The following is a 26,638-nucleotide window of genomic DNA, read 5'->3' on the forward strand; positions in this document are numbered from 1 at the left end:
GGGCTCAAGTAATCCTCCCATCTCAGCCTCCCCAGTCTCTGGGATTACAGGTGTGAGCCACTGAGCCTGGCTATAGTCTAAATATTTATCAGATAACTGGTATTAGTTTCCCTTACCTTGCTATGAGGTGAGGTAGGAAAGCATTTCAGCATACAAGCTTTAGAATGAATCCTATCTGGGCTGGAATCCTGATACTACCTATCAGCTTTATAACCTCGGGAAAGTTACTTAACCTCTCCATTCCACAGTTTTTCTTTATGGAAATAATGATAGCTTCTACACTCTAGGATTTTAAAGAGGATTTGATGAATATAAAAACCTTGGTTTGGGGGCCGGGCGCGGTGGCTCACGCCTGTAATCCTAGCTCTCTGGGAGGCCGAGGCGGGCGGATTGCTAGAGGTCAGGAGTTCGAAACCAGCCTGAGCAAGAGCGAGACCCCGTCTCTACTATAAATAGAAAGAAATTAATTGGCCAACTAATATATACAAAAAATTAGCCGGGCATGGTGGCACATGCCTGTAGTCCCAGCTACTTGGGAGGCTGAGGCAGGAGGATCCCTTGAGCCCAGGAGTTTGAGGTTGCTGTGAGCTAGGCTGACGCCACGGCACTCACTCTAGCCTGGACAACAAAGCGAGACTCTGTCTCAAAAAAAAAAAAAAAAACACCTTGGTTTGGTGCTTGGCGTAGAAGATGCTCAATAAATGTCAGCTGTTGTTATTGTTGCCTCATGAGTATCGTGCAACATTCGACGTTGCCATCACATCTTGTTTCCTCAGCCTTAATAAGCTACCTAAAGTTTGTCTTTCACTAATAAATTTTTCAGATAAATCCTCTGTATTTCTTGGAGGAAAAATGTCTTTGTTCTTTTCTGCTTTTGGAGTTTGTAGGGTTGTAATGTTAGAATGAGAGATTCTAGAGACTACTTGCCAGTTACCCACAAGCTGCTGCAGAGGTGGTAGAAAACCACCATTATTATCTTCTCAGGTAAGAAAAACCTTAGTACTCAGCTCAACAGGGGACCTGTATCCTTGAATTAGGAAGAGACAGTTCCTGCCCCTGGTTCTCTGAGCACGTTGACATGCTACAGACAACGCCCAGGAGAAGGCAGGGCATGGTTGATGGCACTAGGTAATGGGTGAATGACCCAGAATTTCTACTTTCAGGGAGCTTACATTTTAGTGGAGAAATTCGGGCAATAAACAAACATTTGAATAAACAAAAACTACATAATGCCATATAGACACATGTTATGAAAAAGCAGGAAAAGGGGATGGAGAATGGCAGGATGGAGGGCTGCCATTTGTCATAGCGTGTCCAGAAAGGCCTCTATGATGAAATAATGCTTGAGCAGAGATTTGAGGGGAGCCACGTGGACATATGATAGCAGAATACTCCAGGCAGAGGGAATGGTGAATTGCAAAGGCCCTGAGTGCATAGTATTTGAGAAACTGCCGGGGGATCGTGTGTTTGGAGCACAATGAATTGGAAAATAGAGAGTGGTAGAATATGAAATCAGAGAGGTAGTTCGGGACCAGAGCATGAGGGCCTTATAGGCTCTGGCAAGATTTTGGTTTTTATACCAAGTACAATGGAAAGCAATTGGAGGGTTCGGAGCTGGAGTGTGAGGGCAGCAATGAGGTGGTAAGAAGTGGTCACATGTGTTTTGGTATTCAGACCAGCCACTATTGTGATTGGTTGGAGCCCATGCCATTCTGGTTATTCAATATTTTGAATTTTACACCTGCTTTCAAGATAGAGTAGACAAATTTGCTAATAGATTGATTGTGGAGGGTGAGAGAAAAATGAAGTTTGGGTTAATGCCAAGGAGCTGAATAAATGAGAACTCTGGAGAAGGATCTGGAGAAGGGTTTTTCTTGTTTTTGGAGGGGGCAGGTTAAAGACTTCTGTTTTAACCATATTGCCTTTAAACAAAATGTCAAATGGGCACAAAGATAAGCCTGGGTTTCAGGACAAAGGTCTAGATTAAAATATAAATTGGGCATTATCAACATTTATATATTATTCTGGTTACAATGCTGCATAACAAATTATTAGGTTATTAGATATAAAATGCCTGATTTCAAAGCAAAAGTGTAGTTTATTATATCTCAAACAAGAAGCAGTACAATTAGTCAAAGTATGTGCTTAAACTATTGACACAGTTTTGCCATCTTAATGGTAGCTTGTATATGCCAGCAGCAAAGAAGTCTGGAGAGCGAGTAGCAATGAAACTGTGAAAGGCATTTTCCAAAGCTTGCTGAGAATTGAATATTTTTCCTCATAAGAAGTGGTCCAGGCCGGGCACAGTGGCTCACACCTGTAATCCTAGCACCCTGGGAGGCCAAGGTGGGCGGATTGCTCGACAAGAGTTCGAAACCAGCCTGAGCAAGAGCGAGACCCCATCTCTACTATAAAAATAGAAAGAAATTAATTGGCCAACTAATATATATATAGAAAAAATTAGCTGGGCATGGTGGCGCATACCTGTAGTCCCAGCTACTCGGGAGGCTGAGGCAGGAGGATTGCTTGAGCGCAGGAGATTGAGGTTAATGTGAGCTAGGCTGACGCCACGGCACTCACTCTAGCCTGGGCAACAAAGTGAAACTCTGTCTCAAAAAAAACAAAAACAAAAACAACAAAAAAAGAAGTGGTCCAAAGAAGAAATGGTAGTCAGTTGGTGCAAGGTCTGCTGAATATGGTGGAAGACAGAGAGTTTCCAAGTCCAGCCTCTGTTGTTTGAACAGTGAGTGTGGGTAAGTGTTGTCTTGCAAGAGGATTGGCTTCTCTTTATTGATGAATCTCGGCTGCTTAATCACAAACGTCCTCATCATTGTGTCCAGTTGGTTGCAGTAGAGATCTGTTGTCATCCATTGACCAGGTTTCATGAAGCTGTGATGGATAATACCAGCGCTGGACCACCAACAGACATCATTAGCTTCTGTTGATGCATATTCAGTTTTGGACTGTGTTTCAGTACTTCATCTTCCCATCCAAGTACTAACCAGGCCAGACCCTACTTAGTGTCCAAGATGATGAGATCAGGCGTGTTTAGAGTGGTATGGCCGTAGACCCGGCACTTTATCTTTATCCAACCATTATTCCGAATGCTTGCGATTGTCAAAAAGAATCCATTTTTCATCACATAACAATACAGTGCAGAAATGATTCATTGTTATGTTGTGATAGCAAAGAAAGGCAAGCTTTGAGACTATTAATATTTCTCTGTTGATGCTCATTTAATTCATGTGGAACTCATCTATCCGACTTCTTTGCCCTGCCCATTTGTTTCAAATGGTCCAATATTGTTGGAATAGTAACGTCAACCCTTGTTGCTAATTCACATGTAGGTTGAGATGGATTCACTTCCACTACAGCTTTCAGCTCATCATTATACACCTTGGTCTCAGATATCCCAGATGGCTCATTTTCAAGATTAATACTGTGTGTTCATTAGCCACATCCTTCCCAAACACTTCATTGATATTTCAAGCTGTCTGTGCTGAATTTATTCCATGATGGAACTCATATTAGAAAATAACAGGAATTTTGACTTATCCATGGTTTCACAAAAATTTCCTTTAAGAGCAATTTGAAAGATAATCACAAGCCAAAATGTGTGTTTGCAAGACTGAGGATGCATTAATACCTTCACAATAAAAGTAAAACAAGAAGTGTCAAAGCGAACTGTCAGAGATATCAACTGTCAAACTTAGTATTTAAGGAAAACAGACATTTCATACTTAATAACTTAATACCTCAAAATTTAGCAGCTTAGCACAATCATTAGGTTCCTGGATGCTGTGTACCAGAAATCCGGAAACGTGATGAGAGCTTATCTCTGCTTCACAAGATGGGAAGTCTTGGGAGTCCTGGCTACGGTAACTTGACAGCTAGGGGCTAGAATCATCTGGAGGCATCTCCAATCACATGTCTGGCAGCTGATGCTGCCTGGAGCTGCTGAATGAGTGATTCCATGTGGCTTGGGCTCCCTACTAGCATAGCATCCTTAGCACAGTTGAACTTAAAATAATTGAACATTTTACAAAGCAGTGTAGGGTTCTAGTGGCAGTGTTCTATGTGACAAGCTGAGGCTGCATGTCTTTTTATGGCCCAGCCTGGGAAGTTAAACAGTCACTCCTGAATTCTCTTTGTTACAATCGAGTCACCAAGATTGGCCTAGATTCAAGGTAAGAGGATACAGACCCGACCTCTCAACGGGAGTGTTGAAGAATTTGTGACATGTTTTTTAAACCATCATATACAGTATCAAAAATCTTAAGACTAATTGAGATCACCTAGGGAATGAGTGTAGCTAGAAAAGAGAAAAGGTTCAAAGATTGAGTCCTGGGCCACTGTAGTGTTTGACGATCAGCAAGATGAGGAGCACAGGAGACTGAGAAGGAGTGACCAGTGAGGTGGGAGAAAAGCAGGAGTGTGCAGAAGCCAAGTGAAGAAAAGTGTTTCAGTTGAGAGGGTTGATCAGCCGCTGTCAAATGCTGCAAAAAAGGTCAATGAGATGTGGACTGAGCATTGCCTGTTAGCTTTGGTAATGTGGAAGTCACTGGAAATCTTAGCCAGAACAACTTCCAGAGTGTGGTAATTGGATTCTTCAGCTCTTATTTCTTTGGCTTCCAGCCCCTAGGTCCTGGCTATGTCACCTCCACTCCTGCCTCAGGTCTGAGAGGAACACTTTGGATTCGTTGGCTTGGTTTTGTCACCACATATTGCTACAGAGATTTTTGCCAAATGTTTCCTGCTGATGAAATTTATAAAAGAATGCCACTTAACCTCCTAATGTTCAAATTTACTAAATAGCTCTACTAGCTGACAGCATCTATATTATAATGTTTGACTCTAAACGTATTTTTGAAAGTTCCATTTATAGTAGAGCTTGTTTATGCAGAGCTTTCATGAGAGATTTAAGTGACAGATGTAATGATAGGGCGAGATGGGCTTGTCCATTGACAAGCAAGTGGGAAATATTAGTCTATGAACTTAAGTAAACCTGCTCTAATAAGGAAGGTTGGTTGGTTTGATTTTAACTTCCTGAGGGACAAAAAACCCAAAACCAACCAACCAACCAAACAAAAAGGGGCAAAATAAATATGAAAAGGAAGAGGTAAAAACTGCTCCTATGTTAAAACTGTGACATTTCAAAATCCACTTAATGGTTGTTCTGAGACAAAGTATTTGTTTTATTGATTTTTTTTTTTTTACTAGTTTGGGTAAAACTGAAACTGTGTTGATTCTATGTATGCAAATCCTTCCCTGTTTGCCCATACATGCATCCCTACCGATGGCCTGCTCTGCTCTGCATGTTTGGCGCAACTCACGCAGAATCCCTTTCCGAGGGTCCATGTTAGCTGCAAATGGCAGGAGAGTTGGGGCAAGAGGATTCTCCACCCCTCTCTCTGCCCAGGGCAGCCTCCCCAGTAGCCCTTGCATATATTCTGTGGCACCAGCTCCCACCAGCCCTGGTTTTAGCTTCCACCAGCCTCAGGGTGGGAGCAGCAAACTGGGTCACCTAACTTCACCTGCGTGTGTCCTCAGCTCTTCCATCACCCACGGAAACATGTGCCAGGATCAAAGTTTCTCTGATTTAAACACATAGGTAATTCCTGCTTTTCTGGTGGAGCCCTGACATATTATGTGTGTTTTTCCTTCTTTTGCCCTGATGCCAGTTTCTAATGAACAACTATATTCCACCTCATCCTTGTTACAACAGGAAGAAAGTTAGGTTTGCAGAATCTGCACATCTTTCAGACCTCGCTTGCTTAGTGGTTAAAGCCATGAGCATTGGCATGAGATAGGCCTGGTGTTGACTCCTAGCCCCTGTGTCACTTACTAGCTATATGATCTTTCACAAATTATCTAAGTTTAGAAGCCTCAGCTGCCTTCATCATCTATGATGTGGAGATGATAATTTTCCTACTTCATATGGCAATGAAGATTGAATAAAAAATATGTGCTCAAATTACCCAAGACAGTGTTTACAGGTTATAAGTGTTCTGTTATGGAAGCAATTATTAATTAGAAAGACTTTCTTTTTCATAACATATGCTTTTGCAGTCAGTTTTACATATGTCAGGAGCCTGACATGAAGTGAAGACATTTGCTGGCATTTTAACCTCTGATGTTACTAAGGCAAGTCACTCATTTGCAGGGTCAGGATGTGCTAGCTGGTCTAAAACAGGATATGGTTAAATATCCTCAATGTTACTATATATTCAGCCCTGCTATTGCACTCACCTTGTAGCGGGTCCCGATCTTCAACATTGAACCTATAGTTGTTCTGCAGTAAGATATACCAAGGTAAGAGTGAGGTTATTATAAATATTAATTAGTGGATCGATTCTCCTGCTCTTAGGTCTGCATTGGAAGATTAGTTGAAGAGAGCTGGTATTGGGGACGAGGCTTAATGACTTCTGTCCTGCTTTATTCTTTCCAGAAACCTTCCCAACTTATCTTCTCCTGTCCTCTTTCTTTTCTGAAATGTCAGATTAATTCCCAGCATCGTCATAAAAACTTCTCTAATTATTTCAAACAAATTGTGTGTTTGCCGTCGTATACATCTAATCTCCAGGCCTCCAAGCAGAATTTCACAAAGAAGACCTCCTCTAGGCTCTTTCACCAAAGAATGCCCTACCAGGCAGCCTGTGGCACTCTTGTTTTGCAGGAACACTTCAAGCACTGTACAGCTGCTGGGCTGTGCCTTTCTTTGGATTAAGACTGGTTTCATTAACAAGCATGTTCACACTTCAACCGGAACATTTAAAATAACACCCGTACAATGTGTTTAGTGTCTAGTTAATTATTAAGTCTCTGAGCTTGAATTATTCAAGCAAAATTAATTGGGTTCAACCTTCTTCCTTCTCTTTGTGCCCCCTTTTTAAAAATAAAAATAAATTCTCCCCTCTACTCTCTAAATAATGTGAAAAGGTTATTTAGCAACCATCAGTACCCTGGACTGTGGGTGGTACCCAAGTGCTAACAGAATAGGTAGAGAGCTGGTAGCTTGACTCTTTTGTTAAAAACATATCTATTTCTCATGTACCCCCATTGTTAATCAGCATTTATTGAAACTTAACATGTTTTAGTTTCTCTCTTTTAAACTTCTTTATAGTTACTTATGTGAGTAAGGTGGATAAGTAGGTATTTGGAGCCAGTTCTTTTGGTGTACTGGACTTGAAAAAGCAGAAGAAATTGCTTCCTTCTTGCTACTTCATCTCATGGTCAACAAAATTGTTAAAAGTGTTGGCTTCACTATTAAAGATCATATTATTGAAGAACATTTGTTAACCTGAAAAGATGGTTCATAATATATTGCTAATTGCAAACAGCTATAAAACTGCTTTACTATGTATCATTTTTTTGTTAAAATGCACAGGAAAAAGACTTGAATAATAAACACCAAAATATTTATTATTATCTGTGTTAGGATTAAATTTTTCTTTTTGCTTTTCTGTTATTTTTATAATTAGACAACACATGCACACACCTAAAGATGTCATGGCTGGAAATGACTGACCTTTTGGCTGAACCTATTTATCACTCTTGTCAAGAGCACATTGAAAAAATTGCTGTTCTTATTGTGTTACAGGCAAGTGTGGACTTGGCAAGTGTAGATTTCACAAAAGATTCACAATATTTTACGAATCTCAACAACTAGAGTCAACTTCTGTTAGCCTTCGTTTTTAGACTTTATGTCTAGACCTTCATTTCTAGTTCTTCCTCAGCTTCCATATTATGGAGATGTAAAAAGATGCAATCATGGGCATTAACATAGAAAACAACTGCCCCACAGGTGCGGCAAAGGAATATAAAATCGTTGTATTTTGAAGAAAGATTACAGGAGACGGCAGTTTTGAAAGGAAATACAGAAATGCAATGACCCAGTTTTGTGGTATTAATTTAAATGTAAGATCTTCCATGAGAATTTTGTAAACAGACCTCTCCTAAAACCGAGACTCACAAAAATCTGGAAGGGTCCTACAGGCATCAGGTGCTTGGCTCCTCAGTAACTTGCCTTTGCTGCCCAGATTCCTGCATTGTGCCACTGTGTTATGAGTCCGTGTGTGTGCAAGGCGGGGAGTGTAGGTTGGATGACAGTGGTGGCCTGTCTGGACTCCCTTCATAGGCTGAATCCCCTGTAGGTGGTTGCCATGGCTTGGGAAAAACAGGCAGTAGCTAGAACAGTTCCGGAGGAGAAAACACGAAGCTCCACATAGGAAAACTTTTGGGAATAGAGATGGGAATTCTATCCTTTGCGCGCACACATGATTTAGGTGATAGCGCATACAAGTCTGTCATTGTTTTTGTCCTGGGAAATAACACAAGCAGTGCTGTAATTAGACACACAAGAAATTATTACTCTGGAGTGTGCGAGAACCGAATTTGGGGGGCGGGTGCGAGCAGGAAAAGGGCGGAAAGAAAGGCACTATCTTTCCCAGATCTGCTGGGAGCCCGAAGCCGCTCCTTCCAGGCCCCCGAGGCAAACGTGCCGGACAGGTGGTGTCTCCGAGCAGGAGGAGGAAGCCCCGGGGTGCGGTCCGTACCTCGGGGAACCAGGCACGGCGGCGAGGCGTGGCGCAGTTCCCAGCCCGCGCCCCGTCCTGCGGCGGCTCCGGCCCGGCCATCCCGCCTCCACATCCGCCGCCGCCTCGGCCTCCCGGTCCTCCCGTATCCCTGCATTCCACGCTGCGGCAGCCGCGGCCCCAGGCGGCCCCGCCCCGCCCCTCAGGCTGGGGCAGCGCCCGCACCCCAGGCCCGCGTCCCTCGGGGGCCAGGCGGGAGCGGCCGCAGGTCGCCGCCGGCTGGGCCGCCCGCTCCGGCGGGGGCGCGCGGAGGGGAGAGGGCGTGTGCGCGCGCGTGGGAGGGGGCGGGGGCCGCCATATTGGATCCGGACGCTCCGGCGAGCCGCCGCCTGCGCGCGGCGCGGACTGGGGAGCCTCGCGGAGCCCGGGCGCGAGCGCGAGAGGAGAGGGACGGCGGGGGAGGGCGGGCAGGCAGGGGGAGGAAGGGAGTGGTTGGGAGCCGGGCTGCGGCAGCCTCTGGTCTGCTCACCGGAGGCGCCGACCCCTCCTCCTGCGCCTCGGCCGCCTCCCTCCTCTCTGAGGAAAGATGCCCTTAGCCCAGGGCGGTGAAGACCGGGGAGAAGTAGCTGCCGGAGCCGCCCGTACCGCCGCAGCTGCCGCCCGTGTCCTTTGAATTCAGAAGAGCACCCCCCGCCTGGGGCATCGGGAGCCTCCGGCGCGGCGGTCGCGGTGCGGGTGTGGGAGACCGGGCTTTCCGCGCGGCGCGGCCGGGCCCGGCCCGCGAGCGACCACCGACATGGAGCGGGCTCGGGCGGCCGCGTAGCCGCTGCCGCGGAGCCCGGTGCGAGTGCCGCCCGCAGCCCGCCTTCCCACCCGGCCGCGCCGCGGGTCAGGCCCCTGGGAGAAGCCGGGAGAAAAATGACGAGTTTTCTCCGGAATGCGTTGAAAATAGGACTAACTGAAAAGCCTTAAAAAGAAGGACCTCGGGAGGAGAAAGGAAAAGCCTCCTTCGGGCAGACTTGGCGTGCTCCGAGCCGAGGGGCTGCTTCGGGGACCTCGCCCCGTCCCTTTCCCAGTGGAGAGATTGCCGCTGATGCATTATCCAAGTGGTGGTTGGGAGGATTTGCAGCAAAATTTTTGGTTTTCCCTCCCCCTTCTATACATTCTGTTTTTTTCCTCCTCTATTTTTCTTCTTCCCGGAAAGTGAATTGCTGATGCAAATCGGACTTTATTCATTAATGATGCAACCGGATTCGTTTCAGGATTGTGTTGCACGAGTTGAATTTTGAATGAAGGAGAAGAGTTTTTTTTTTTTTTAAAGAAGTGTTGATTCTTTAGTTCGTTGTACTTTTAATTATTATTTTATTTAAATATACGATTTAATTGTATTTTTCTTTTTAAAATGTATTAAATATATTTTATGGTAATTTACCCTCAAAATATGTGTATATGGGTGAAATTGAAGACGCTTCAGTTAAGTGAGGTTACTGGTCTGTTGGATGTTTAATTCAGCACCGGCATTTCGTGACAGTTGTTTGAATAACAAGTGGTTTATTTTTAAAACCACACCTTTTAAAATTTAGATTCAAATAATAAAAGTACAAATCGTGATAATAATTTAAAGGAAAGCCAGCAGAAATTGAAGCAAACATGTCTGGAGAAGTGCGTTTGAGGCAGTTGGAGCAGTTTATTTTGGATGGGCCCGCTCAGACCAATGGGCAGTGCTTCAGTGTGGAGACGTTACTGGATATACTCATCTGCCTTTATGATGAATGCAATAATTCTCCATTGAGAAGAGAGAAGAACATTCTTGAATACCTAGAATGGGGTAAGTTTGTATTTTTTTTAAAAACTCAGTCTTTAGATGGGCATTATGATCTGTTATAGAGTTATCATGAGTAAACTCTTTACTCTGTAATGAAAGAAAAAAATATATTCACAGTACAAGAATAGACACCAATTATTCAAGGTGTTTTTCCTAGTTTTTAGTAAATATTTTCCCAGGAGTAAAACCATGCTACTTAATTGTTGCCTTGACTTAAGTAAGGCCTAGCTAATGTGGAATTTATGATGAAGGACGTATGTTTTTAGGTCAACAATAAGAGATTTTAAATAAATTCTGTGATGAGCAAAAATATGGGTTATTGCTCACAGTTGCCTAATGCCTGGCAGTATAATAGCTATTAAATTGAAAGGTGTTTATTGGTGGAAACATTCCTTTCCAGACTATGGAAATCATTCCCAAAATGGGAGGAGATATTAAAATATCTGTGTTTGTCTTAGGTCATCAGGAGCCTGAAGGTGATGATCTGTGGGTTTTATTTCATCTCTATATAGAATAAGCAAAGGGAACTGCTCATCATTGGCTTTCCAAAAATTGTTATGTTTGTAAGAGAAAATGGCATAGTTTGAAAATGTGATAGTTGTTGATGGCACCTCCCAACTGAGTTAGATTTTACTCTAAATTTAATTTAATTCTAAACTAGTTAGATTTTTGGCTCCATTCTTATAGATGTAATTTAGAGGACTTACTTTAGTGGAATAGATCTGTGATGTGAGCAAATGCTCCATGTGACCTTCAAGCTTGGAGCAGCTTGGCTTAAGTTCTTCAGCTTCTGATGTTATATATATACAGGGCGCACTCTAACGTCCAGAAGTTCTCTGTTGGAAGAAGTGCGCATTCTCACCCAGAGCTATAGTGGCTTTTGAACGATTTTGGCCAAATAGTATTTTGTAACCTTTAGAATACAAATAATTTGAATTTTTTGGAAAATTTGTATACTAAAATATCTTTGTTCCCAAGTAAAGCTTTATTTTCTTGAAGTAAAAGTCAAGTGCTGATTATTTCATTGTTTTGGATTTGAAATTTATTAAAAATTAGTTTCTCAGGTAAACAACTGATTCCAGAATGCCTGTACGTACTAACTTTAATTGTTCAATTTGCCAGTATCAGAAGATTTCTAGCAACATGATGTCATGAGGTTTTAAAAAAATATGTAAATGACTTCCACTCTCTTGTTTGAAGAAAAAAAAAAAATGTAAATGTGAATAGGATGATTTTAAAAAACAGACTACCAGACTTATAATGGGAATGTAAGAAATCTAAACCATGTTTTAAGTGACTTCCCTCTTAAGAGTAAGACAGTTTTGGCTTTGGTGCTGGTTTTTTGATTACACATCTTTTATGTGGAGAGTAAAATATGTTATAAAGCATATGTAGTTTTACATCTCATGTTTCATAACTTTAGAAATGTTTTAAGAATTAAAAGATTTGATACTTTATAGAGTTGGAATTTGAGTTCTTAAATTATGGTTCCATAGTGACACTCTAGTCTGTGATTATGATTGTCATTTAATTTCTTATCTGTAAAATTAAGGGAGAACTGTTTGTATGTACCAGTAGTAAATATAATTTTATAAGTGATTTATGATAAAAGGAAATGATATCCTCCATTGCCTTCTGGTTATTAGAATTTACATAATAGTTTTATGCTGTGAGATATTTTGCTGTGTTATCAGAATAATTTATATTTTCCATTAAATATCTTTTCTTCTGTATGTACAAAACACCTTGTTTATATATTTTTATAAGCCAAATAAGCCAAAAATCAAATAAGTGTTTGGCTGAATATATATTATTTTTATTAATATATTTTAAATAATTCCAAACCAGGGCCTTTTCACGATTTAAGGTAAATTAGATTTTAGTAGTACCTTTCACATTTTGTCTTTTTAGAAGTCTGATATGTGGTGTAATAAAAATGTACGGTTTCTTAAGTAAACTATTGTTTTTCAGGATAGAGAACAAAATAATAGAGAATTTTAAGAAATTATTTTGTATACTTTAGGGCTAGACAGTGTCTGTTAAGTCTTAGGCATTTTTAAGTCTGAATGTGAGTTCATGAAAGTGGAGGTTATGAACCGCAGAAGTTTGGGTAAGAAAGGAAAGTTAAGAATGGAAAAGCCGTCAAGAAGTGTGTCATGAGTAGTATTATTTACTATCCTTAAGATATTTGAGAATTTAGGTTGAGAATGCCAGTCTTTTTTTTCATTTAGGTATTGAAATATACCAGCTGTTCATCATGTATGAATTGATTACTATGTTTTGAGGAAATGTCCTATTTTGTTCTCATTACCTAACATTATATGAAAAACAAAATCTAAACTAGATAAAAGGTGTTTCCATATTGACCTCAGTTTAATGTTTCAAACATTATTTTTTGGTCTTTGATGGAAATTTATAGGGACTGTTGTTGGGGTTAAATTTGATAATTTAGATTTGCCTTAGTGATAACAGCTTTTAGTTTGATTTTTAGTAATTCAAAAAATTTTGGGTTTTCAAATGTTCAAAAGACCCAATATTTGCAATGGGAGATCAATATAGTTAAATATTCTGTATTATATATTTGTGTTCAGAATTTATATTAATGAAAGTTTCAGCTAGATGCTCCTATTTTTATGCTGATAATAGGTTACTTTTACAGTGAGGTCAGCCAAGATTCTAACTGCCTGTATTGCTTCATTTCCATTAATTTCATTTTATTCCTGGTTATGGTCCATTTCACTTTTATATTGGTACAGTTAATGTTTTGTTCATAATAATATCATAACAATAAGAAAACTGACAATTTAAAGTCAGATGTGTTGTTTTTCTTTGACAGCATTCCTTGCTTTTGGTGCTGATGGCTTCAGGGAGGAAATAACTAGAGCAGAAGAGAGGAAGAAGGGATTAGGCCAGTGAGCACCAGAGCAAGGGGATAAAAGTGCCTTAAGACCATAGATCACTTTTAAATTTAATAATATGTGTTATTTTCCGGTTGTAGCTAATAAGATTTGAAAGACTATGCTTTTTGTCTTCTTTGTTTTTTAAGTTGTTGAAATGATTATGGTTTGTATGTTTGTTTATAAAATAATAGTTTGGATGTCAATAGTATAACTCTAGAAAAAGTTACAGTGGAATTATAGAAGTAAAAATAACTTTTACATTAGAAACTAATTTGCTATTAATGACTAAATGAGTATATTATTCATTGAATTGGCTACTCCTTACTTTGAAGTAGGAAATTGGAATTTTAGGGAATTCTTTACCAATTTACTTAAAAAAATAAATGTAAGATAATATAATTCAATACAAAAGAAATGTGCAAGGCTGTATGTGGATAAATGTTTTTTGATGCTTTCTGAATCTTGAACTTTGTAATATTTCATACAAATTATCATTAAATAACTAATTTTATAGCTTATTCAGATTTTATGTATATACACAGAACATAGTCTGATTAATAAGCTTATTACAGGAGCACATCAGCAGGTACTATGGTTTAAACTTTTTTTCAGAGTAATTTTAAAGCTATTCACTTTTTTTTCTGTGTGGGTTAATTAAGTGGGGGTGATGATGGCTTGATTAGAAGGATCTGAATCTTTTCTATGATATGTTCCTTGTTCGTCTCTGCTGTTCCTCATTGTTAGCTTTTCCTGAGTAGAATTCACTAATGATACCAAATTATCAAAATGCTTATTTTATACCGATGATAACATTTATTTTTATTTAAGTCTCGATTAGGATCATTATAAATGTCTTCAGAAATGTTAGTTAGGCACTTGTTTCCTTTTTACTAGCCACCTGATATGCTATTCTAGTCTAAGAATGTTAGTGAATAGTATAATAATTTTATCCAACACAATGTTGGCACATAGTAGATGCATGTTCAGTAAGTGGTGGCTGTTATTATAACATTTCTCCTTCTTCTATTTTTCTCTCTGTCTCTCAAGAAATCACACCTAGAGGTAGTTGCCAGATGGTATTGGTTACTGTAACAACTTGATATTCATTAGTTAATGTTTTTAGGAACACAAACTTTTTTTTATTAAATATTGCTTTGTGAGTCAAAAGAGCATGTTAGGATTAACACTTTAAGAATTCTAGAAATATATTTATTTCATGTGGAAATGTAAGGCATACCTTAGCATAGCAGTATCAAAACAAGTAATTTGTTATAAATTTTATGAAAGGGCCCATACTTCTTAGGACTCGAATACAATTACACAGTAAACCCAGGCTATTTTAGGATAAAAGAATTAACTTATATTAATATTTTATTGTAGTACTCTTCTGTGGCAGTCAAAATTTTTTCCCCAACCTTTTTCTCCGTTGTTACATTTATTGGCAGTTTGTTGTGCATATAGCTCATTGGTTTTTCCTGCTAGTTGTGATAGGTTTTAAAATCAATTTAACTAGGCCTAATCAGCATTTAAAAAATTCAATAGACTAAAATGGAAAATATCAAGTACATTATATGTAGAAAAAAATATTGTTATGTAAAACATTCTTTTCTTATATTTCTTATTCTTGTATTTCCTACTGTAGGTTGAGATCAAAATAATTTGAAATACTTTAGATGAAACTGTAATATGTTAATTGTTAACAGTGAAAATATTATAGACATAATTCTCTTTTTCAAAAAGAACATATGATAGATTAGGAACCTACTGAAGAACTGAGGGGAAGTAAGGACAAGATACATACTTGGAAAGAGACAGAGAGGGGAAAGGAAGGAATGGGAATGAATATGGAGGGGTAGGAATAGTGGGGAGAGAGAATGAGAGAACAAGAATGAATATACTGTGTTCTTGGGTTGCTACTTGAGTCTGACCTGTGAATGACTGGGTATTTTTAATTTAGAAGAACTTAATGAACAGAGGAATTAACTCCACTCCTTTGTATTTTCTTTGATGGTTCATTGTTTCTTTGTCATTTTTGTTTTCTGACTTTGAGCTAACCAGTGTTGACTTTCAGAGTTGTATAGTTTGCTTAATTTGAGGGATAACTATATGACCTATAAACAATGGTAGTAGTTTCTTGGTTATATCTTTTCATTACTGCAGGTGAACTTTAGGGTTGATGTAGGTGAGGATTTGCTAGTTCTATTAGATTTTTCTTATTTCTTGTTTCTCATGAAACTGCCAGTGAAAGTGACTTCAAGTTTTAAGATTGAAGACCAGCAGTTGCTCAGGTGCTTTTTGCTATATCTTGATGAGTTAAGAAGTTCTTTCCATAATGATTTTTGTTTTTGAATGATCCACACTGTAAGTATAGGTCATACGAGCCAGAAGAATGGCTTTCCTTTTGTTGTTGCAATGGCTAAAGCCCTATTTTGAAATACTATTGCTAGTTACCTATGACCTTGCCCTCACTAAAAATCATAACTAAGAAACATTTAAAAACAGACTATAAACTCAAGTATGTGGTGAAGCTGACATACTGATATAGTATCATAAAGATTTTTCATACTCTCAACTTACAAAGATTTTTAAGAATTTATGGTTAAAACCACAATAATATTTGCAAGTCTAGTGTAATTTCTATTTCTGCCTTTTTGCTGCATACCTTTATGATGTGCCACCCCATTTCTGACGATGCATGTTAAGTTGGTGGATTTTTCCAGGAGTCCATTGTATATTAGGTTGCTTGAGGTTGTGATTAAATGTGATCATATTTGTTTCTTTTGTCTGTGTGCCTGTGACAATCCCAATTAAGTGCAGCAGCTCATGGGTTATCCTGGTTTTATTCAACCTCTGTATATCTGGCCCAGTTGACTTCTCTGTATTAAATGTGTATAAATGGATTACATTCCTCAATCTTATTGACCTTATTAAGTGTGCTTTTGTTTTTCCATTAAATGCTAACTAATCTGAAACCTCATTATTACATGTGCCTGTAACCTGAAAATATTGTGAATCCTACACATCCAGGACCTTTGTTTGGTAGAAGGAATTAAAAAAAAAAACAACACTTTTAACACGATCCTTTGATCGTGTCAATGTTCTGCTTAATATCCTTCAGTGACTACTGAATAGCTTTCAGGATGACATTTAAACTCCTTAGCATAGTATACAGAATTTTTTTATATGGTCCTTGTTCGTAATCTTTTTCTTCACATTTAGGAAATAATTTTAAAACATTTGAAATAATCTAAAACTTACAGAAAAATTAGTAGTACAATTTTTTTGGTCCTGAACCATTTGAGAGTAAGTTACCTGTTTGGTAACTCCATCATCCTCAAATATGTACATTTGTGTGTATTTTTTACATTATTCTCCATAACCACAATACAACTATTAAAATCAAGAAATTAACATCGATGCATTACTATCATCTGATCCTTAGGGCTGAATTGTTTAGGAAGGAGAAGGGAACAACAGCTCCTTACCATATATATTTTTTTTCAACTCTCACCTTTAAAATAAAAAATTTTATGTGTAGTAAAATTTACTGTTTTTGATGTATATCTTATGAGTTTTTAACAAATATGGAGTCATATGACCACTACCACAGTCAAGGTATAGAGCAATTCCATCATCCCCAAAACTCTTTTGGTTATCTTTTCTACTACTTTTACTCTAGCTATAAATTAAATGTTGACTCTTTTAGTAATTAAGGCCTGTCCTTGACTATTCCATGACTTTTCACATATTAGTTGATTTTCTTGAAACCCCCCAGGAGGTATTGGTTATATTGGTTGAATGAATTAATGCCATTATACTTGTTATATGCAAGTCTAGAAGCAATAAATCTAATCTTGAAACAGAGCATGAAACTTATATTTTTTATGTTAGAGACTTGTTTTCTCTTTGATTTATCCTTTTTTTAAAAGTGATTTTTTCCTATTTTTTAAATTAATTAATTTTGAGTAGTACTCCATGGTATACATATACCACATAATTTGTTTATTCACTCATGAATTGATGGACACTTGGGTTGATTCCACATCTTTGTGATTGTGAATTGTGCTGCAGTAAACATTGACGTGCAAGTGTCTTTTTGATAAAATGGCTTTTTTTTTCCTTTGGGTAAATACCCAGTAGTGGGATTGCTGAATCAAATTGTAGTTCTTTGAGGAATCTCCATACTATTTTCCATAGAGGTTGTACTAGTTTGCAATCTTACCAACAGTGTATAAGCATTCCTTTTTCTCCACATCCACACCAGCATATGTTGTTTTGGGACTTTGATAAAAGCCATTCTAACTGGAGTTAGGTTGATATCTCGTGGTTTTGATTTGCATTTCCCTGATAATTAGGGACATTGAACATTTTTCCTTTTGCATACTATTCGTTAATTTATCTTCTTTTGAAAAGCTTCTGTTCCTGTCTTTTACCTACTTTTTAATGGAGTTGTTTGATTTTTTTTGTTTTGAGTTATTTGAGTTCTTTGTAGATTCTGGTTATTAGCCCTTTATCAGATGTATAGCATGCAAATATTATCTCCCATTCTGTATGTTGTCTATTCACTCTGTTAATTGTTTCCTTGGCTATGCAGAAGCTTTTTAATTTTTCAGTTATGCAAGATAAATAAGTTCTAAAGATATGCTATACAGTACAGTGCCTATAGCTAACAATACTGTATTTTATACTTAAAATTTGCTCAAAAGGTAGATCTGTGTTAAGTGTTCATACAACACACACACACGCACAAACATAAAACAATAAAAGGAGTGAGAGGAAACATTGGTAGGTGATAGATATATTTATGATTTTGGTGATGGTGAAAGTTTAGGAGTTTATATCTATCCCCAAATGCATCAAATTACATACATTAAACATGTATGTATAGCTTTCAAAATGTAAGTCGTATTCCAGTAAAGTGGTTTTTTATTTAATATTTTTGGAAAAATTGACATTAAAAATTTAAAAGTGATTTCTTATAGGTAGTGATTTATAATCCCCTTCCTTAGAAACTGGCTATCTGTAAACAAATACTTAATGGGTATGAGGTAAAGAGAAGAGGGTGCTACTGTTTAAAGGAATGAGGTAAAATGTGAATCTCTAATTTTTCAAGTTAAATTTTTCTTACATGAAGTCTGGGTTTAACTTTATTTGTACAATGTCCAGCATAAATTTTAGAGTCTAGCTGGGTATGGTGGCTCATGCCTATAATCCCAGCACTTTGGAAGGCCAAGGTGGGAGGATCACTTGAGGCCAGCAGTTTGAGACCAGCCTGGGCAACATAGCGAGACCCTTCCCCCCCATCTTTACAACAAGTAAAAAAATTAGCTGGGTGTGGTGGCATGTGCCTATAGTCCCAGCTTACTTGGTTGGGCTGGAGCTTACTTACTAGGCTGAAGCTGGAGGATTGCTTGAGTCCAGAAGTTCAAGGTTACAGTGAGCTATTGTCAGGCTACTGCACTCCAGTTTAGGCAACAGAGCGAGACCCGTCTCTTAAACTCAAAAAAACAAAACAAAACAACAAAACTCTTTAGAGTCTGGTGATAGGTTGAACATACAAAGATATTTTCATTCCTTTCTGCAACCCCACTAAAACTATAGTAAGGGAATTTTGTAAAAAGTCATAAACCTTTAAGGATGAGAAGAGCAGGAGAAAAGACTATAGCAATGAAATTTTGGAAGCTGAAAGGCAGGCAAATGAGTGATAATGACTTAGGAGAACTGAGAAAGTTGAATCCTAAGTTAGCAGTGGTGAAAGCTGAGGACATGTCTAGTTTACTTGACAGGATTTTCAGAAGTCTTAGAAATTGGTATCTTTAGGAACCTCTGTAAGTTTACATGCAGGTGGGGCTAAAATATGGAAGATTAATTGAAGCTGGCTTAAAAGCAGAAGGAACTCTAGAGCACCTGCCCTGCTGCATGCCAGTGGGATGCTTTATCCCTCTCCTCCTTAGACAAAGATTCGATTTTCTTTTTCTCTGTAAAACTGAAGTTTTCTGGGTTGAGCAACATCAGGCATAGTTTATGGTAGGCATTTCATATTGAAAATAGGGGGATTAAATAAATGTTTATTTACTTCTGCTTGGCTACCAGAATGCTGGTAACTAGGCCTTTATTACAAAGACCGAAGATTAGAAGAATCTTTTTTGGAGAATCTGACCAGCCCAAGAAGAAAGACCTAAAGATAAAGTAAAAGATATCAGGGGTTCCCTAGTAAAGGAATTAGGTAATCACATTACTATAAAGTTTGTTATCAGTGGGTTTCACCCAAGGGTTCAGAACTTCAAATCATCTTTTCATTTTCTTATAATTAAATATGAATAGAAAACCAAGAATTACCAGACATCTGAGGAAAGTCTCTAATGTGCAACTTCAAAAAGCATAACTTAAAACTCACATAAAACTGTTAATAGTCTCATAGATAAAATACTGCAACTATGAAATAAAATTAGGATGTCATAAAAAGGAGCAAAAGAGAATGAAAAACGTTCTTTGAAATTTAAAATATGATAGCTAAGATGAAAACGTCTGTATAAGAATTGGGAGATAAAGCTGAAAAATTTTTCCAGAAAACAGAGCAAAAAAAAAAAAAAGATATTAATAGAAAAGACGAGCTAAAGAAAAGAAAATTAGAGGACCAATTTAGGAGGTCTGAATAATAATCTGATGAATAATAGGAATTCTGAAAGAGAATTCCAATGGAGACAACAGAGGGGAAGAAATTATCATTGAAATAATTCAGGAAAATAGTCTAGAAACTGAAGGACATGAGTTTCTAGATAGAAGGGCCCACCAGATACCCAGCAAAATGGATGAAAATAGATTAGCACGAAGATTCAGAACCATATTGTGGAATTCCCACAACTCTGGAGACAAAGAAGGGACCCAAGAAGATTCCAAAGAGAAAGAATAGAAAGGATCAGGAATTGGAAGGGTGTTGGCCTTCCCAGCAGCAACACTGGAAACTCAAAGACAATGTTCATATTTTGAAAGAAAATGATTTCTAAACTGGAATTCTATGCCTAGTCAAATTCTTAATCAAGTATGAGGGTGAATGAGGACCTTTTTAGGCATGCAGATGTTCAAGAAATTTACCTTTTGCATCCTGTGGGCTCCAAACAGGGTAACCAGCCATCCTGGTTTATTGAGACCAAGAATTTCCTGGTATAGGGACCAAGGGGGGAAGGAAGTTCCCCTTGGCCCTCTACAGATTTGCTGAAAAATCAACTCATGAAAAGCAGATTAATTGGAGAAAAGACATACAAATATTTGTTTATTTATTTTCCTGGATGTTCCTCGCCAAACAAATATTTATTTAATGTGTATACATGGGAGCCTTCAGGGTGAGGATCCAAAGATACAGGGGAAATTATCCATATTTGTGCTTAGGTTCAACAATATGTGGACAGCCATGTAGTAATATGATTGGACAAAAAGGGTCTGATCTAATGCTTAGTAGACTGAATGGGCAAACCCAGCAGGGCCTGTCTGTCATTCTTGGCTAGTTTTTATACATACTTCATAGGGTTATTGTGAGGATTAATTAAAATATTGGATGTAAAATGCTAGACCAGTACCTAGCATGTAGTAAGTCCTCAGTTAGTTATTATTACTATTATTAATATTGTATCATTTTTAAGCTCTTTTTCTAGATTATTGTAGTATCTTGGTAATTACCATCTTCAAAGTCTACTTGTTACTCCATTAAATGCATATATAGTTCTGTTTCTTTGCTGTTGTAAATAGTGATATTATAAATTGATCTGTGTTTAAATGTGATTTTATTACATGGTAGGGACATTTTTAAAAGTAGCATTTGCCCCTGATTTTATAATAAAGGAGTGAAGAAAATGTGAGAGGACTTTTTTAAAATGACTTTATGGCCAGGAGCGGTGGCTCTCGCCTGTAATCCTAGCACTCTTGGGAGGCCAAGGCGGGTGGATTGTTCAAGGTCAGGAGTTCAAAACCAGCCTGAGGGAGTTCTTAGTTCTCTTTCCCATCTTGCAAGATGGCGGGTGAAAAAGTTGAGAAGAAGCTGGATACTAAAGAGAAGAAACCTGAAGCCAAGAAACCTGAAGGCAAGAAACCTGAAGCCAAGAAGGCTGATGCCAAGAAGGCTGATGCTGGTGGTAAAGTGAAAAAGGCTAACCTCAAGGCTAAAAAGGTTAAGAAGGGGAAGCCACACTACAGCCGAAATCCTGTTCTCGTCAGAGGAATCGGCCGATATTCCCGATCTGCCATGTACTCTAGGAAGGCCATGTACAAGAGGAAATACTCAGTGGCTAAATCCAAGGTTGAAAAGAAAAAGAAGGAGAAGGTCCTCGCCACTGTTACAAAACCAGTTGGTGGTGACAAGAATGGTGGCACTCGGGTGGTTAAACTTCGCAAAATGCCTAGGTACTATCCAACAGAAGATGTTCCTCGAAAGCTGTTGAGCCACGGCAAAAAACCGTTTAGCCAACACGTGAGAAGACTGCAAGCTAGCATCACTCCCGGGACCATCCTCATCATCCTCACCGGACGCCACAGAGGCAAGAGGGTGGTTTTCCTGAAGCAACTCGGCAGTGGCTTGTTACTTGTGACTGGACCTCTGACCCTTAATCGAGTTCCTCTGCGAAGGACACACCAGAAATTTGTCATCGCCACCACCACAAAAATTGATATCAGCAATGTGAAAATTCCTAAGCATCTCACCGATGCTTACTTCAAGAAGAAGAAGCTGCGGAAGCCCAGACACCAGGAGGGTGAGATCTTCGACACAGAAAAGGAGAAATACGAGATTACAGAACAGCGCAAAGTGGATCAGAAAGCTGTGGACTCCCAAATTTTACCAAAAATCAAGGCAATTCCTCAGCTCCAGGGCTATCTACGATCTCTGTTTGCCCTGACAAATGGAATTTATCCTCACAGATTGGTATTCTAAATTTTTACAAAGAACCTAATTAAATAACTGAAAGATAAAAAAAAAAAAAAAAAAAACCAGCCTGAGCAAGTAAGAGCGAGACCCCCGTCTCTACTATAAATAGAAAGAAATTAATTGGCCAACTAAAAATATATAGAAAAAATTAGCAGGGCATGGTGGCGCATGCCTTAGTCCCAGCTACTTGGGAGGCTGAGGCAGGAGGATCGTTTGAGCCCAGGAGTTTGAGGTTGCTGTGAGCTAGGCTGACACCACGGCACTCACTCTAACCTGGGCAAGACTCTGTCTCAAAAAAAAAAAAAAAATCGAAACTCCAGACTTAAATATTTTGATTTCTAGATCACCTTTATTGTCATGTTTTAATTACATTCCCCCTAATTTCTACAGAATTATTCTTACATTTTAGATTTTTTTTCTTCATAACTTCTGACAGGGTCTTGCTCTTGCTCAGGCTGGTTTTGAACTCCAGACCTTGAGCAATCCTCCCACCTTGGCCTCCAGAGTGCTAGGATTACAGGCGTGAGCCACTGTGCCCGGCCTTTTGTTTTTTTTTTGTTTTTTTTGTTTTGTTTTGAGACAGAGTCTCACTCTGTTGCCTGGGCTACAGTGCCGTGGCATCAGCCTAGCTCACAGCAACCTCAAACTCCTGGGCTCAAGCGATCCTCCTGCCTCAGCCTCCTGAGTAGTTGGGACTACAGGCATGTGCCATCATGCCTGGCTAATTTTTTATATGTATTTTTTAGTTGGCCAATTAATTTCTTTCTATTAGAGACAGGGGTCTCACTCTTGCTCAGGCTGGTTTCGAACTCTTGACCTTGAGCAATCCACCCGACTCAGCCTCCCAAAGTGCTAAGATTAAAGGCGTGAGCCACCGCGCCTGGCCTGATATTTTTTTTAATCATAGTGAAAACATCCAGGAAGAATGTTTAGGAGTCACACATATGGATCAGAAGACAAAGAGTGGTAGATAAGATAATGGCAGAAATTAAATTTAACAAATTATGGAATATTTATTGTGTGCTAGATATTGTACTGGCTGTGGAAGATAGATGAATAAGATATTTATAATAATAATAATGTTATTAACATACTTCTTACCCCCATAGTCCTCTTTACAAGTAACATTTTAACAAAATGAGAATTTTGATATTAAAATTCAGTGGAAAGTAATAAGATTATGATCAAATTATCTTAATATAAAACATGTTGAATTTTCACTACATCTTCTAGGTAATAGAGAAAGGATTTTTTTTTTTTTTTTTGAGACAGAGTCTCACTCTGTTGCCCTGGGTAGAGTGCTGTCTCATCAGCCTAGCTCACAGCAACTTCGAACTCCTGGGCTCAAGTGATCCTCCTGCCTCAGCCTCCCAAGTAGCTGGAACTACAGGCATGCACCACCATGCCTGGCTAATTTTTTCTATATATTTTTAGTTGGCCAATTAATTTCTTTCTATTTTTAGTAGCGATGAGGTCTCGCTCTTGCCCAGACTGGTTTTCAACTCATGACCTTGAGCCATCTGCTGGCCTCAGCCTCCCAGAGTGCTACCGTTTTCACCCCAAAATAAGACCTATCCATAAAGTAAGCCTAGCAGGATTTCTAAGCATTTGCGCAATAGAAGCCCTACCCTGAAACTAAGACCTAGTGATGGGCGTGGCTACACAGCGCATCTGCGCAACCCAAGCATTTCATCGTGGAGCGGTAAAGAAGCCAGCAGCTCTTCTCATCTGCCCCATCGTGACAGCTACTATCCCAGAGGTGACCAGCAAGGTGTGGGCAGCCCCACCAACAAGGTCAGCTCCCCTGTCAGATCCCGGCCATCCTGTGCGTGTGCAAGCTGAGGCTTTGAGGGGAAAATAACTCATCACCTGAAAATAAGCCCTCGGGTGTCCTCTTGAGGAAAAATAAATATAAGACCTTGTCTTATTTTGGGGGAAACATGGTAGGATTACAGGCATGAGCGACTGCACCTGGCTGAGAAAGGATTTTAATCAGTGAACTTTATAGATGTTAAAAATATTTGTTTTACTGCTGTTATATGTAAAGATAATTAGAACAAACTCTTTTTCATGATCATTATGATATCTATGTTTTATCTCTCTTAGGAAAAAAATAGGAAATGCTTGTGTTTCTAAAAAAAGATAAGTATTTAGTGAAATGTAGTTTTCATTTGAAATAAAAAGTCATCTTAGACTTTATATATGTATTTTAAAATAATGGTACTTAAAAAATTACTATCTGTTATAGACTTCAGGGCTGTTTATTTATTTATTTAGACATACTCTCACTCTGTTGCCTGGGCTGAAGTGCAGTGGTGCCATTGTAGCTCACTGCAACCTCAAACTCTGGGCTTACATGATCCTGCTGCCTCAGCCTCCCAAGTAGCTGGGACTACAGGTGTATGCCACCATGCCTGGCTAATTTTTCTATTATTTTGCAGAGAAGGGGTCTTGTTCTTGCTCAGGCTGGTCTGGAGCTCCTGGCCTCAAGCAGTCCTCCTGCCTGGGCCTGCCAAAGTGCTAGGATTATAGGCACGAGTCACTGCGTCCAGCCTATTCTTTTAAAATTGTCTTTAAAATGAACTTGAAAGGAATTTGTGAACATTTGTCGTTTATTTCTTGAATTTACAATTCTGTAGCAGAAACAGGTCAAATTTCTGGTGGTACACGTTCTGACTTCAGTATTGGAGTAAAAAGAAACCATTTAAATGATAGTAATATGAAAAGGTTGTTGATTGTACAATGCAAGTGGAGGGTTAATAATGTGCTTTTGGTTATAAATAACTGAAAAAGGAAAGTTTTTCCTATTTCCTTATAAATAACTGAATAAGGAAAGTTTTACTAGCTAACCTATCAAGAGAAAAGGTAGGATGAGCTTCTGGGTTTAGTAGCTCAGCAGTATTATCAAACAACCAGTTTTTTTCAGTCTCACTGCTACTGTAGTGTAGACTTCTTTTTAACACTGTTTTCATTAAAGGTTATAGGATGGCACTTGAGCAACATGCTTTCTTATTCAGGTGGTGGGGATGGTGGGAAGAGAGAGAGGGTAGAGGAGGGAGGGATGCTTCTTATAGCCCTCTTAAGAAGAAGAAGACTTTTCCTTTTATGGAAAGACCAGATGATCTCCCCTCCATTCTCAGTGGCCAGAATTAGGTGTCATATCTGTTCCTGAGCCAGTCATTGCTTTAGTGTTGATGAGATTATTGAGGTATATGGACTGTATGAGGGAATTGTAGACCTCTTAACAAAATTAGGATTTTATTTGGGAAGAGGAAATGGATTCTGGGTAGATCCCAAGTAGTCTCCACTAATAGTTGGCATTGTGGCTTACAGTTTATTTATAGCATTTCATTAGGAATTATTAGTGCTACAGTAAGCTTTTATTTGCCTTTTTCCAGACCACCTCTAACTAATATCTCTGATATTGGCTTTTGGTTTAGGAATTCTGGGCTGGTGTTAATGTGTGGAATAGGGAAAAGGATCCATTATAGATATCTATAATTAAATTTTAATTTTAAAATTGCAAATGGTCATTAAAATCTTACCTTTCTCAGCCAGGCCATCATTTATTGGCTTATCTTTCCTCCGAATGCCTATAAAATTTGTTTATAGTGCTCATGTGGCAACCAGTATGAATCTTGGATATTAATTATCTTTTTATATGTATCATACCAGGATCATCTCTCATGTGTCTGGGACAAATAAATTCCAGTGTATCTTTTTTTTTTTTTTTTTTTTTTTGAGACAGAGTCTCGCTTTGTTGTCCAGGCTAGAGTGAGTGCCGTGGCGTCAGCCTAGCTCACAGCAACCTCAAACTCCTGGGCTTGAGTGATCCTTCTGCCTCAGCCTCCCGAGTAGCTGGGACTACAGGCATGCGCCACCATGCCCGGCTAATTTTTATATATATATATCAGTTGGCCAATTAATTTCTTTCTATTTATAGTAGAGACGGGGTCTCGCTCTTGCTCAGGCTGGTTTTGAACTCCTGACCTTGAGCAATCCGCCCGCCTCGGCCTCCCAAGAGCTAGGATTACAGGCGTGAGCCACAGCGCCCGGCCCCAGTGTATCTTTATTGTTAGTTATATCTACAGAAGATGTGGTTAGAAGGTTTGTTTAAAGTCAATTCAATAAATTTATTATGCACAGTAAATATTATATGTATAATGGAGTGTAAGAACAATAAAGGTCAACTTGTGTTTCCTGCCCTCAAGGAATTAAATGTAATAAAGGAGACAGAGAAGAGAGATTACTTTTGGTAAAGGGAATAGGTTAGTGGAAAAGTGTCAGTCATGGAGGTGACATTTGAGCCTCTTGTTTTATGAAATGGACACAGAGGGCATTTTAGATGGAAGGAAACAGTGGAATGTGGAGCATAGAGTCAGGAAAGCTCAAAGGCGTGTACTTGGAACACAGTACTTGGCATTGGAGGCATAGTGGGAAATAAGGTTGAAAATAGTGGGTT

The 26,638-nt window shown here is 38.9% G+C and overlaps 1 protein-coding gene, 1 long non-coding RNA gene and 1 pseudogene across 16 annotated transcripts in view; 2 read left to right on the forward strand and 1 right to left on the reverse strand.

Moving 5' to 3' along the window:
- Positions 1–8,984: 8,984 nt before the first annotated feature.
- CDC42BPA (CDC42 binding protein kinase alpha) overlaps positions 8,985–26,638 on the forward strand; it is a 245,674-nt gene continuing 228,020 nt past the window's right edge. For 8 of the 14 annotated variants that reach the window (XM_012751187.3, XM_012751188.3, XM_012751185.3 and 5 more), the window contains exon 1: positions 8,986–10,362. In XM_012751187.3, coding sequence (XP_012606641.1) covers positions 10,185–10,362 — 178 coding nt within the window. In that variant the 5' untranslated portion in view covers positions 8,986–10,184. Of the gene's footprint in view, positions 10,363–26,638 lie in introns of all 14 variants that reach the window. The other 6 variants (XM_012751192.3, XM_012751197.2, XM_012751195.2 and 3 more) reach the window with 2 other exon arrangements.
- The window catches only part of LOC142861039 (uncharacterized), a 32,667-nt gene continuing 17,138 nt past the window's right edge, over positions 11,110–26,638 (reverse strand). The window contains exon 3 of the long non-coding RNA XR_012913562.1: positions 11,110–11,195. This is a non-coding gene — a long non-coding RNA (uncharacterized LOC142861039). The remainder of the gene's footprint in view (positions 11,196–26,638) is intronic.
- LOC142862467 (large ribosomal subunit protein eL6 pseudogene) lies at positions 21,250–22,196 on the forward strand (annotated as a pseudogene). Its single transcript, XR_012913561.1, has one exon. The product of XR_012913561.1 is annotated as a large ribosomal subunit protein eL6 pseudogene (transcript).

Source organism: Microcebus murinus, chromosome 19 (assembly GCF_040939455.1).
Source record: "Microcebus murinus isolate Inina chromosome 19, M.murinus_Inina_mat1.0, whole genome shotgun sequence".
Lineage (NCBI taxonomy): Eukaryota > Metazoa > Chordata > Mammalia > Primates > Cheirogaleidae > Microcebus > Microcebus murinus.